The sequence below is a fragment of the Solanum verrucosum genome, unplaced genomic scaffold (assembly GCF_900185275.1).
Source record: "Solanum verrucosum unplaced genomic scaffold, falcon-dt-bn FXZP01000278.1, whole genome shotgun sequence".
In the NCBI taxonomy this organism is placed as follows: Eukaryota; Viridiplantae; Streptophyta; class Magnoliopsida; order Solanales; family Solanaceae; genus Solanum; species Solanum verrucosum.
Genome location: NW_026020332.1, coordinates 6673869 through 6689053, shown reverse-complemented (window position 1 = coordinate 6689053; position 15185 = coordinate 6673869). Strand labels below are relative to the sequence as shown.

The following is a 15185-nucleotide window of genomic DNA, read 5'->3' as shown; positions in this document are numbered from 1 at the left end:
AAACATTAGTTGTGCATACAATAAAGGCAAAAGGCATAAATTACCCCCTAAACGTATACCCAAAAGTCATTTACACACTTTAACTAATGGGGTGACCTATTACACACCTTAAGTACATAAAAGTATATTTATTTTCCCCTTCCGTCACCCAACCCAGGACATTATGCCTAGAGTGAAAGCCACTCGCCTCCTAGTTAAGCCACGTAATAAAAGACCCCAATCCGATTCATTTGACTCAAACCCGTTTCTTTTGACCCAAACCCGATTTTTTTCACCCAAATCCATTTTATTTTACCCTAGTCAATTTATTTCACCCACCCGTTTCCTTTCTCTAAGAACACCAAAACCTAATCGAAAAAATTCATCTGTAAATCCTAATTTTAGCTAAAGATTTCTTCGATTTTGTGGTGTTTTTGAAGCATCCTTGTAGTTATATTTGAAGAACATTGTCGATCGAGGCGTTCATCGTTTTGGTGGAAGCAAATCAGTGGTTACTAGGGTTTGGTGGGTACAATCGAGGCGTTCATCGTTTATAATTTGTTGTCATCTCCATATTTGAAAGGTCAGTCAAACATTTCTAGGGTTACTTCATAGTTCATACTTTTTAGCTTAGGGTAATTTCGTCTTTATTTTTTTTTTCAAGTTTACTGTATGTCGTCTTTCATTCACATGATTCCCCGTTGTTGTTGTATGAATTTTGTTGTTGTATATGTTTTGTCGTTGTTGTTGAGGGTTAATTGATAACATTATTTTTAGGTTAAAATGTCTTTTGAATTGATTACTTTGAGATTTTACCACGGTGGTGTTATTAAGATTGGAAAAAAGGAATACAAGGGGAACCATATCATGGTGGAGGAGTTTATGAGTTTTTAGATGTTGATATAGATAGGTTATCTTATTTTGAATTGAGGGATTGTCTGAAAGAGTTGGGTATGAACCTGGACAATGTGTGTTGTATGTAAAACTTCCTAGAAGTACTGCTATGTTAGAAATCAAATCTGACTATGACACTACTTTAATTGTCGAGTGTTTGAGTCATGGAGATATTTTGGATTGTTTTGTGTGTCACTTTGTTGCTGATCCTGTTTTGGTCCCACCTTTATTGGAATATGGGGAAAGTGGAGTAGGTGAGGGAGCATCACAAAACAGTGGGCCTAATGCATCTTTTGATGCTGAATTAGAACCAACATATGAGGCCCAAGAAAATGCCACACATGAGGCCCAAGAAAATGCCTCAAACCTTGCCTCAAACCCTGCCCCTGCTTATTCCCCTGCCCCTATCCATCCTTCTACTGATCCAACTCTTGACCATGTTCATCCTTCCTCTGATCCAATTCCTGACCCTGCCCATCCTTTTAATGAACAAGATTCAGATAGAGAATCATTGAATGGGGAGGGGGGGATTTAATGGGAGTGATGTAGATGATGAACTAAGAAGTTTTAGGGAGGAAATGAGTAAAAGAAAGAGAAGAAAAAGGGGAGAAAGAGCTCCATTGCCTGATCATGTCAAGTTAGAAACAGAAAAAAAAGGGCCAGATGCTGGGTATCATGAATCTACAGGTGGTAATAGAAATAACTTAGAAGGCAAGTTAGCTGGTGATGAGCCTTATTATCCCTCAGATGAAGCTGCCAGTTTTGAAACAGATCCAGATGCTTTCAGTGATGATGATGAAGAGGTTCAGCAAAGAGAGAGAGTTAAGCCAAGAAGGAGAAAGAAGGTGAATAGAGTTGTATTTGATGCATCTTCTCAGAAAGTAGTGTGGGAATTGGGTCTTGTATTTGAAAGTGTTAATGAGTTTAGATCTGCTATTACCAAATATGCTGTTGCTGAACATGTTGCAATTGAAATGTATATTAATGAACTAACAATGGTAAGGGTTAGGTGTACAGTTGGTTGTCCTTGGGTTTTATTTGCTAGCTTTGATTCTAGGACAGATAATTTTGTTGTAAAGACATACAATCCAGTTCACAAATGTGATCCTACTAATAGGAACAAACTTTGTAATAGCAAGTTCTTATCTAGTCACTATAGTGAAAGGATAAAGGAACAACCTGACATTAGAGTCTTTGAGTTTCAAGGGCTTATTAAAAAAGAATTGGATTTATATGTTGGAAGAACAGTGTGTAGAAGAGCAAGAAACAAAGTATTACAGGAGTTAATGGGTGACTATGTTCTTGAGTTTGGGAGGATTTTGGACTATAAAGATGAGTTGCTAAGAACTAATCCAGGTAGTACATGTGTAGTCAAGTTTCATGAAGAAACATTTGAAAAAGGTAGAAAAATGTTTCAAGGCTTCTACATATGTTTTGATGCAATGAAGAAGTCCTTCTTGGCTGGTTGTAGGAGGTGCATTGGTTTGGATGGTTGTTTTCTAAAGGGAGTATTTAAAGGTCAATTATTGGTTGCTATTTGTAAAGATGAGAACAATCAAATGCTACCACTGGCTTGGACAGTAGTTGAAGTTGAAAATAAGTTTACTTGGGCTTGGTTTGTCAAACTTCTAAAGGAAGATCTTCAGTTGGGAGATGGTACAGACCTCACAATCATATCAGATATGCAAAAGGTTAGAATATTTATTGATTTTTTTGATTTATTTCATGTCTTGAATGCCATTTATTTATAAATGTCTTAGTTTCTTAGTTTTATGTCTTGAATTTTCTTATAGGGTCTTGAAATTGCCATAACTGATCATTTGCCAAATGTTGAGCATAGAATGTGTGCTAGACACATCCTTGCTAACTGGTCAAAGAGATGGAGAGGTCTTGAGAGAAAAAAATGTTTCTGGAGGTGTGCAAGGTCTACTTTTGAGGCTGAGTTAAAAGATAACATTAGTTATATGAAAAGGTTGGGAAATAATATAGTTGATCACTTGTTGTATTATAATCCTGAAAGATGGAGCAAGCTTTACTTCAATTTTACCTCAAAATGTGATGTTGTAGACAATAACATGGCTGAATGTTTCAATTCATGGATATTAGCAGCAAGGCATAAGACTATAATTACAATGCTTGAAGAAATTAGGGTGAAAATGATGAAAAGAATAGGGCAGATGAGAGAGTTTTGCAATATTTGGATATGCGACATTTCTCCAATGGCAATAAAGGTTCTACAAGATAACACAGCTAAGTCTATGAAATGCAGCATTAAATGGAATTCAGATACAGGGTATGAGGTACTTCATGGACCATACAGACATGTAGTTGATATTCAAAGGCAAATATGTAGCTGTAGAGCATGGATGTTGAAAGGCATACCATGTCCTCATGCAATAGCTGCTCTTCACCATAGGAAATTGGACCCAATCAACTACATTTCTCATTGGTATAACAAAGAAACATACATGAAGACATACAACTACTTCATTCAGCCAGTTATGAATCTGAAAATGTGGTCAGAATCACAAAACATCTCTGTGATACCACCTCTTGTTAGGAAGATGTCAGGAAGGCCTGGCAAGAAAAGGAAGAAAGAGCAAGGTGAAACTAGTAAAACTGGAAAATTATCCAAAAAAGGGATTGAGATGTCATGCAGCACTTGTCATAACAAGGGTCACAATAAAAGAAATTGTCCTCTTGGTGCACCTGCTTCTGGCACAAGTTCAAAACCTGCTGATGGACCAAGTTCAAGACCTCCTTCTGGCCCTACTGCTGCACTAACATCAACACAAACTGTTGTCCCTGCTGCTGCACCAACATCAACATAAATTGCTGGCCCAAGAGCAACACCTAATGCTCCAACTGAAAGAGGAAGGGGTAGACCAAAGGGTTCAACAAAAAATGTGATATAGATTCCTTTATTTACTTCATGTATAAGTTTTAAATAAGTTGTTTTACTGAATATTTTGTTATTTTTTAGGGTAGTGTTGCTAGCAGAACAAGAATGGTTGAAATGGGTGCACTACACACACAAAGTGGTGCTACTATTATTAATGTAAGTTCCCTATTTCTATACTTAAATATCATTTATTATTTTTTCTTTAATCACAAATTAAGATTATTTATATTCATTTGAACAGCCTGGAATGCCTAGTGAAAGATTTAGAAATGTGAAGTCTTCAGCAGTTGTCACTGGAGATCTTGGACATAAACCATCATGTGGTGTGAAATGGAAGGGAAAACAAGATATGACCTCAAGCCAACTTGAAGAGATGAGGGGAAGAAAACAAATGGAGACTAGGTCTAAGGCTGCACATTTGAGCCTAGAGAGCTCTAATGCAATCTAACTTGTTTTGGTAGATTTTTGTTGGTAATGCAATGTAGACATTTGTTTTGTTGGGTGATAGACAATGCAATACACTTTCTCCCTATTTAGTACCCTTATATTTAAGACAATGAATTGCAGTTGTGACTGCATTTTGATTTGTGGTGTTTGATTATGTAACTGCTTTGACATATATTAACTTCTATTTTGATTAATGATTATGTAGTTATGAATGTCTGTTTATGTAACAACATTGCTTCTCTTTTAGTGATGGTTTCTGTGTTTATGGAGGGCAATAAGTGACTACTTAAGCAGTGGCTACACAAACGTATAGTTTAGACAATTGAGCAGATAGTTGTACACACTAAATATATAGTTTATGACCAAATACAAAATCAAATACTTGCAACAATAAATGAGACAAATTAAGCTAAGAAAAGCTTTGTAAATTCTTTTCATTACACAAAAGCCTTACAAGTTCAACACAATATTGCAAATTTTTGGTACAATAAGAGATCATGACAATTTCCTTGAATGTCCTTCTCCTTTCAGAAACAATACTCTTTGAAATACTAAACTTACACCTAAAATACAAACACACAACAGAGCAATCCAAAGTTATTTCTCCCTTTTCTTGGACTTGGCCAATTTGATTTTCCATTTCTTTTCAACTGCTTTCATCTTCTTCAAATCATCATCAAAATTGTCCATTTTTGACTCCTTCTTGTTCAAATCTATTTTGCTTTCCATGGATTTGATCGACTTAGTAGGCTTGTTGATTTCCTTATCCGAAGTTTCAACTTTTCGAGAAGATTCAACACTATGTTCAAGCTCTGCAATTCTTCCCAACAACTTGGGAATCACAAATTTGGATCTTGGATCAATATAATCATCTTTCCAAAGCCAAAAATCGCATGATCTAGCATTCTTAAAAAACAAAACAAATCATTCTATGGCTCTTGAAACAACAAAACAAATCATTCTATGGCTCTTGAAACAACAAAACGAATTATTCAACTCTTAAAAAAGATTAACTTACCCCATAGTAAGGACAACCCCAATATCTTCTACTAGGATTTCTCGGGGTCCAAGAGGTCATCAAAGGCAAAACAAATCCGTGTTTGCATCGCATCTCTTCCAATTCATGATCTTCCTCTTGTAAACAAAGCCTAGTCAAGCTTATTCGAGTCATTGTAACACCTTAATAAGAATTACCGCGAATCAAACAACTAAAAATTCAAAATACGAAATAGATAGAAACAAATCAAAATGAAAAAGAGAGAAATGAATCAAAATGGAAAAGAGATGAATGAATAATAATGAAAAAGAGTTACCTTTGATTCAAAAGAAGGAATTTTGAACTATGTTTGAATTTAGGGTTCTTGATTCAGATTTTTGGGTGAAAATTTAGGGTTTTTGTTCATTAGGGTCGGGTGGGTGGGTTATGTGAAGGGAATGGGAATATAACCGTTGGGTTAGATTTTTTTAATTAAAAAAATAAATAAAAATGACTTTATTAGCGTGTTGACGCGCTCAACTATGTGGAGCGAAACGCGCCCTGGGTTGGGTGACGGAAGGGGGAAATAAATATATTTTTATGTACTTAAGGTGTGTAATAGGTCACCACATTAGTTAAAGTGTGTAAATGACTTTTTGGTATACGTTTAGGGGGCAATTTATGCCTTTTGCCTACAATAAATCTCTTCTATAATGTACATCATACATACCACAATATAACAAACTACTAATGCGAGTTATGGCGGTTGTACATAAATTTTAAGCTATACACTTCCTTCCATATACTACTACATTAGCAACTTATCATACTAGGTTCATAAGCTATAAAAACATATAATATTACGATCCACAATAATGTCTCATAGAGACTTATCTTGTAATATCTCAAAACAATAATGTATACACCATTATGAGAAACAAGAAATTCATTAATATATATCAAAAACACATAATTGAGCTGAGAGTGTAAGAACATCATAAATGAATCAATCATAAGTACAACCAAGACCCATTCTTTGAACATGTTCTTTAAATGTCTCTGGTTGTAAGCCTTTTGTTAACGGATCTGTAATCATGAGATCAGTTGTAATATTCTCAAGTAACACTCTTTGTTTATGAACTTCTTCCTTAACAGTAAAGTACTTTAATTCCATATGTTTGGCACATTCGAAGTACTTCTCGTTCTTGGAGAAGAATACTGTTGCAGTATTATCACAAGAAATTTTTAGCAACTTGGTAATGGTGTCGACAACCCCAAGTCCTGAAATAAAGTTCTGCAACCATAATGCATGAATTGTGGCTTCATAACATGCCACAAACTTTCTTTGCTGTTTTTCAGTGATTAATTCCAGAATTACTTTGATATCTTCCTAGCATTCCGATCGCAAAACTAATATCCAGTCTTGTGCAAGTTTGAACATACATCTAACTTCCAACAATAGAAGATTAAGGAATTGATTTCATTTCCTTTCGTTCTACATCATTCTTTGGACATTGCATGAGATTAAATTTGTCCTTTTTTTTAATAGGAACTATTCTTGCTGAACAATTGTTCATGTTAAATCTCTCTAGAACTCATTCGATATAGCCTTTTGAGACAGTACCAATAATCCTTGTGGTCTATCACAAAATATTTATATCCCTATCACATAGGATGTCTCACCCATATCTTTCATTTCAAAGTTCATAGAGAGAAAGTCTTTCGTCTCACTCAGTATGCTTAAATCATTTGCAGCAAGTAAAATGTCATCAATATACAGAACTAAAATTATAAACTTACTCCCACTGATCTTTTGGTATATACACCTATCAACGATAATCTTTTTAAATCCAAAAGATGTTATGGTATCATTAAACTGTATATACCATTGTCATGAGGCTTGTTTGAGTCCATATATTGACTTCTTTAGCTTACACACCATTTGATCTTTTTCTTTCATTTGAAACCCTCTAATTGGTCCATATAAACATACTCCTCGAGGTCTTCATTAAGAAAGACAGTTTTCACATTCATTTGATATAACTCTAAATCATAATGAGCTACCAAAGCCAAAACAATTCTTAATGAGTCTTTCTTTGAGACGATGAAAAGGTCTCTTTATAATCGATGTCTTCTTTTTTAGTGTATCCCTTGGCAACAAGTCTGACTTTATATCGTTCAATATTACCATTTGAATCGCGTTTGGTCTTGTAGACCCATTCACACCCAATTCTTTTAGAATTTTCTGGTAATTAAACGAGATCCCAGACTTTGTTGTATTCCATGGATTTTAACTCTTCATCGTAGCATCAATCCATTTATTAGACTCATTGCTTTCTATTGCCTGTGAAAATGAAACCGGATCTTTATTAATTATAATATCAAATCTGACTCTTGTAATAAATCACAAAATCATCTGAAATGACCGATTTTCTTAATGGCACTATTTGTGGTTCATTTACGTCAGATACTTGTGAGTTAATTCCTTTTTGAAGTGTTTCACCCAAATGTTGTTCAACATTGTTAAAGTGTTCTTCAACAAGAGGAACAACATTTGTGATTGGTGTGGAAGTAGGTACATTCATGGGCAATGAAATATTTACCCTTACCTCATTAATTTCCACACTTTGTCGTTCAACACTCCCACTAACTTCACCATTCTCAAGGAATTTTGCAAATGGATTTGGACATTGTTCGGATTCGTTATACTTTCCATAATATTCACCACCTCTATTTGACCTAATGATTTTCACTTTTCTATCTAATTGTCTTTCAACCTCATTAACGTACACTTTCAGAGCATCCGCTGCTTGAGATTTTTCTTTCAACAAATAGATAAATCTATAACGTGAAAAATCATATATAAAGGTGATGACATATTTTTCTCCACCTAAAGATGGAACATCAAAGGGTCCGCAAATATTAATGTGTATAATTTCAAGAAGTTGAGTGCTCCTTGTGGCACATTTCTTAGTATGTTTGGTTTGCTTTCCTTTAATGCAATCTAAACATATATCAAGATCAACAAAATTCAAATTCGAAATAATTTCATTCTTTACTAATCCTTTTAATCGTTCTTTGGGTACATGACCCAAACGTTTATGCCACAAATAAGCAGAACTTTCATTTAGGAACTATGTCTAATTCCAACAATTTGATGAATAGTAAGCAGGGATTCAGAAAAATTATTATCGAGTTTCAATTTATATAAACCATCAATAAGAACACCATAACCATAAAAAATAGTATTCTTATATAAATTGAAACATCCATGTCCAAACTTAAAATCAAATCCAGAAACATCAAGTCTTAAAAGGAAAAACAAATTCCTAAAAATTGAAGGAACATAAAGAGTCTGTAATAGATCAAGGTGATGTCCAGTCTCCAAAATCAATCGATAAGTCCCTATGCCTTCAATTTGAGCCTTCATGTGATTTCCCATGAACACGAAATCTTTATTTGAATTTGTAGTTTGGATCGTAGTGAATCCCTGCAACATAGTGGATACATGAGTAGTTGCACCAGAATCAAGCCACCAAGTATTATTAGGAACTTCTTCTAAATTTGATTTGAAACATACAAAAGCACTAAATGTACCTTTATTTTCAAACCAAACTTTACGTTTCAGACAATCTTTCTGATAGTGTTCTTCCTTTTTACAGAAACCACACATATCAGACTTGAGTTCCTTATGAGAATCCTACGGAACTTTAGCAGGTGTTTTCTTTTTCTTAAACTTGTTGGCCTTCACTTTAAGTCATTGACCTATGAGGTTAATGGAATGACCTCCTTGTTTCTTAAGTCTTGACTCCTCTTGAGTAAACATACTGGACAATTCACTAACATCCCACTTATCCTTAATAGTGTTATAGTTAATTTGGAATGGTCCATACTCAAGAGGCAATGAGTTCAAAATGAACTGAACCAAAAAGGTGTCATCCACTTTTATTCCCAAGGTCCTAAGTCTTGTTGCAATGTTAGTCATCTCGATGATATGATTTTGCATATTACGCGACCCATCAAACTTCATGGTCGTGAGTTCAGCCATTAGTGTACCAGCGAGAGACTTATCAGCAAACGAAAACGTTCTTCCACAAACTTCAGGTATTCCTTGTCACTTTCTGTTTGTGGAATAGTACTCTTAATGTTGTTAGCAACAGTCATTCACATGAACATAAGGCTTAATCTGTTAGAGCGTTCCCATGATTTATGAAAACACTTTTCATCCTCATTGCTCTTATCAGCAATGGCAGTAGGTTTGTCATTCAGTAGAGCCAAGTCAAGATCCATTACACCTAAGTGGAACTGTACTTGTTCATGCCATTCAGAGAAGTTCAATCCATTGAACACAGTAACAGACGAAGCATGAGAATGAAGATGAATAACTGCAAAATAGATATGCATGCTCACAAATCAGAAAATAATGTGAATTCAGTCAAGCGATAAAAAATATCGTAATTCTCCTTTGGGTAGATACTACGACACATTATCATAATTTAAATGCCAATTTTATCTTTAATAGGTAATTGAATATTTTTTAATCAAACATATACAACATCTTTGGATATACTATATATGTTTGACTAAAATGATTAATTTACCTCATAATTTTCTCTATTCGTAGAATGATTGATTCATCTTTGGGTAAATTCTTAAGTTCTAGCAATAGTGAAAGTCAATTTATCTATTTATTTTCAATATAGGCATTTCATTAACTTTCATAGATAAATGACAATTTTATGAATGTACATTTTTCTTAACCATACTAGTTTGGCCACTTTGGTGATTAACAAACTATAGAAACATTTTATATGCATCAAATGATCATAAACATGATAGGTGTAGACGTTAATTTATCTAGTTTGGTCACTTTGGTGACTAACAAACTATTTTGCACAAATTATACACATATTATTTATTGTTTAGTATAACGACCACTTTAATTTATCGCACAATTTAAAAACAAAACATAATTATTACATTATGGAAAAATTAAGATCGTGAAGAACAAAGTAGCGTTTTCTCAAAAACTGAAGTGCAAAGTGATTAGACCAAATAGGAATATTGACCACTTAAAATTACTCCAGGGTAACACTTTGGTTCAATTTTTGCCGACAAAAAATTCTTTAAAGTTCAAACAATACTTAGACACCCTTACACAAGAGAATTTATTGTTTGTATCCCCAAATTCTGATTCACTGATGCGGTGAAGAATACTTAAATAGGAACAAGAGATTCAATGCAATAGTCTTTATGTCTTTGTGTGCTGATTACTTGATTCAATTAGTTGCAAAAAATTTCATATGCACGTGTTTTGTACATGAAGATTATCAGTTCAAACAATCCAGGCTCTGATGCCACATGTAAAATTAAATACTTTCAGGATCTTGAACACGATAATCTTACATAGAGATTGTTAGGGGCACATACCTGATGCGAAAGACATCATCACAGAGAGAAGCAGAAGCGTTAGTCGTAAATTGGTTTCTACCTCCTTGCCCTAACTTTATGTTACCACAACCGTCAGCGATGAAATTATTGTAGAGAATATGTGGTAATCCTAATGGGTGGAGGGAGGACCAATTTATAGAGGTTATGACTTAATATAGTACGTCCATCAAGTAACCAATGTACGGACGAGATCTATTCCTTATTAAATATTATGTATGTTATTACTTGGGTTACAAGTAAACTTGGGTCATAAGTAAGAAATAATTAATAATAATTCTTACAATTAAGTCCTATAATGATCCAAAAAGTGTATGCTAGTCCACCTTCCCTGGCCTTATTAAACAAGTCAAGACCATCAAATGGATCTCAATTCTTTTTATTTCTTAAAATTCGATATAATAGTTCGATATAATAGTTAAAAGTTGTGTTTGAACAGATTAAAGTTTTTATCTATTATCGGCTTCAATAGTATGATCATTAGGGAAAGATAAGAGATAGTGATTTATTGTGAGACGGATACTTCAATAAAAATTCATATATCAATCAATTTAACTACTAAGATTTCCTTCTAAAATAACCACATTTACTTTAGCAAATTTCTGAAACTTGAATTGACGCAAAGAAAACTCTAGCATAATGTCTTGAAGTTTGAAACGATACTAGAAATTCAAAAAAAATGTCCTATAAGCCCTATTTCTCCCTTTCAATTTGTTATTAAAAAAATGTATCTATATCATCATAGATGTATTAAAAAGAAAACCACATTAACGATTCCTTGCACTATTTAGCCAAGCACGATTATGTCTATCTTTATTCACAAATCAATTCCCTAATGCTTAGGTTCAAGAACACCCTATATCAAATCATATTACTAATGACCCTTTTCAAGCTGAACTCAAAGTTCATATATAATGTATCTAATTATTGATCGAACAATCAAATAATTAAATACAAGATGTGAATAAATACCCACATCGAGAAATTTATCTCTCAAAATAATATTAAAAATCAACATTCATGTTGGCATTTCATAGCTCCATAAAATAATGAGCTAAGATACGATCTCTATTGAATTCTAAATGTTTGTGCATATACCATAATTACAATAAAAATAGTTGAAAATAAAATGAATATATAAATGAAAATATTCAAGCAGATGTGCGCGTATATCGCTTCGTTTAAGGAAATTCAAGTCCACATTAACATAATTTACACTAATTCAGAAATATATCTCTTGACTTGTCCCCTCCAAAATATAACAGTCCAATAATATCGTACAACTCCAACAACTCCGAATTAGTTGAAGAGTTCAAAACTTCAATAAAATAACACTTTCCTTCAATAAAAAATTATTCTCTTTTGTGTAGTGAATTAGTTGAAAACCTAAAATATTTTTTTTTTGTGTAAACTCTCTCTTTCATGACCCTAACCTCAAAATATAAACATGATAATACTAAACATCCACTTTTTCTTTCTATCCAACACAAGGAAGAAACACTTTTTTTTATAGGTGTAGAATTTCCATCAGAAATAAATGTCAAGAATGTAGTTAGTCATTTAAGAATTAGTGGGACATTAATAGCAAATAATGAGAAGAACATGACTTAGTAGTTATATAAGTTACATCAAGAATAATTGACCATTTTCTTGTCAATTTATAGATATTAAAATAATGTAGTTTAAAATTATAACATAATATTTTTTTCTTGTCAATTTATATATATTAAAATAAGTTAACGAGTGCACATGCACCCAACTATAGGTGTGGGTCCACCTTTGATTCAAAAGACATAAACAAGTTGGAATATTAAAATAGACGATAAAATAATATAAGTTTGAACCCCAAACAACGTAGTTCTTTTGAAAAAAAAAAAAAAACTAAACCAAACTAAATTCAAACAATTATCAATTTTTTTAATTGATTTCTATCAATCTTTTATTTGAATTGATTTTTTAAACCAAATTATGCATACCCTTAACGGAAATAATGAGAAGCCAAATAAAACAACATTGTGAGGCAAATCATTTTTCTTATAAGTCACGTATTGAAAATTTTCATACGACATTAATTAGCCACACAACAAATTATTAACAAGATGCAACTTCCTCCTAGTCTTGAGGGCCGGTGGATCATACTTTAACATGACACAAACATTTTCAATCTATAACTTGTGTCAAGCACTAAATGAGTTCCGTCTACTATATATAATTACAACATCTTAAACAAAGATGTATCAAATCAAATCAAATACTATCATTTTCAAAAGCAAATTCAACTAAATATGAATAATTCTAAGAACATTAGTTACCAAGCTGGCCAGGCCAAGGGCCAAGTTCAAGTCAGCATTATTGCTCTTGTCATTTATTTTAGAAAAAATACCACTTAATGTTAATTAGTATTAAATTGAATTATCATTTGATTGATCTATTTGTGTAGTTACAATTAGTAAATAAATAAAATTAAACTCATGTTATATACATTTATCAGGAAAAGGGTAATGGAACAAGCTAGCAATGCTACTGGCATGAACAAATGAAAAATATTCATCTGATCACATCATGAACATCTTTGTTCAACATTTAGGCTATGAGTTCAACCTTCTTTTTTTGAACTCTTTTATTTGGAATTAGGGGGTAAATCAATTAGTAATTAACTTTGAGTATTATTAAGAAGTTTTACTTATGTTTCTTAATTCCTTTTTGGTTTCTAATAATAATGCTTAATTTTCTTTAATCTTCCAACTTAATTGATCGTAGTTGCATTATAATTTGTGTCCAATTGTTCATGAACGTAACTCTCGGATAATGTTAGCCTCTATTTAGATTTTGTTTTTATTTTATTAAAAATTGGGTAAATATAGCTCTTGAAAATAATATATTTTTAAATAACGTTAGATTCAGATTTATTGTTTGTTCATAAATTGCTTAGTTTTAAATACAGAATATTAGACTATCATCTAATTATATTTAAAAAACTTGTAAAATTTTAGACTCTAATTATTCAATGGCAACTTCCTTGTTTCTTCCGAGTGTTATTAGAAATTTTCAACTGAAAGAGAAACATGAGAAATTATCAAAAGAAGATAATTCATTATCAATTCTTAATTATAAATAATGCACATATAATCTTTAAAGCTATAACTAAAAGAAATTAAAGAAAGACACAAAAAATAATGATAATGAATATACGAAAACGACTTAAATTTAAATCAAAATAAAAAGATTGTAGAATAATAGTAACAACAATCCAAACAATATATATAACGATTTACTGCTGAAGTAACCACGCCGCGCCTTTCATGGGTTATATCTTTCTTGAAAGTTGCACCCCTACTTCAGAAGTTTGCGACAATGGTAAGTCATCTAAAACTTTCTTGATGTGTGAAGCTTAAAATGGTATAACTCTGATTTCTCTATTGCAGTTAACTGTAGTTGAAGTAAATACAATTTTTGTTATCTAATTTGTACTAACAAATACTAATGACAATAGTATGAAACATAAAGCATGTACTCAATAACAGAAATTAATAACATAAGCCGAAATTAATGACCGTAAAAACATACCAGAATCTGTAACAATAGTATGAAACATAAAGGAAAGAAAATCTAGCTCACTTAATGCACAATGTCCCCTTAAGGAACGTATTCCCTCTAGTACCCGAGGTTTAAAGGAATAGCTAGATCCTCCCAGGATAGAACGATTCTATTCACCAGTGTATTGATACAAAAATAATGGTGTCAGTGAGCCACTCAACGACAACAAGGTACACAAATATTTAATTGTGAAGAAGAAGATCAAAATTTTCGTTTAAAAAAATCTGAGGAATCACATGTATTTTATAGCCAAGAAGCACTATTTCTGAAAGTTGGCAACCTTTCAGAATAGTCATATAAAAACGGTGAGAAATTTAAATAAAGCAGAAAAAATGTTTTAACCAAGGGTCACGAGGATTCGATTTGGTTGGGTCGTTTCGGATTGACCATTAATTGATTAATAACTAACTAAATAATTAAAGATTTTGTTCAAAAAGGGTCCCTCTTCCCAACCCTTTTGACAACTAGTAGAAGTGTTTCCTTATTTTAATACTTGAACTTTTCTATCTACCACCAATGATGGAGAATTGCTTTTTACTAAAGCATAAGAGAACACTAGATACACGTACTTGTATGTATCAGGTGTGATTCATATGTATCAAAAATACTAGATACATGGGAGAGTGACGAGCGAGATTTATCTATGTTTCCCAGATATATGTGAATCCACTTGGATATAATGTATCTAGAGCAAATTACATCTAATTTTAATCCTATGTATCACAAGATGCATGTATCTTGACATATCCGGAGGCAACAAATTTTGGTAAAATACGCAATATTGCAAATTAAAGTGTATCTAAGTAATTAACTTTTAAATGAGTGAGATTTATGTAAGTTTCTCAAACAAAAATACAAGACAAATGAAGCCCATGCCAGACACGAGCCCAACAATTGTTGTTTAAAGGTTATACTATGCATATGCACAAATTACCATATTTG

The 15185-nt window shown here is 32.6% G+C and overlaps 1 protein-coding gene across 1 annotated transcript; it reads left to right on the top strand.

Annotated features, from left to right (window-relative positions):
- Positions 1-1451: 1451 nt before the first annotated feature.
- On the top strand, positions 1452-3704 carry LOC125836736 (uncharacterized). The gene is made up of 2 exons (XM_049515948.1): positions 1452-2564; positions 2667-3704. The coding sequence occupies exons 1-2, from the start codon at positions 1452-1454 to the stop codon at positions 3702-3704; spliced, it is 2151 nt and encodes a 716-aa protein (XP_049371905.1).
- The last annotated feature ends 11481 nt before the right edge of the window (positions 3705-15185 follow it).

Excerpts from the sequence above, each read along its gene's own strand:
- LOC125836736 (XM_049515948.1), top strand. The coding sequence starts at position 1,452 with ATGAGTAAAAGAAAGAGAAGAAAAAGGGGAGAAAGAGCTCCATTGCCT. Across the intron at positions 2,565-2,666 it reads TCATATCAGATATGCAAAAG|GGTCTTGAAATTGCCATAAC; the intron begins GTTAGAATATTT and ends ATTTTCTTATAG.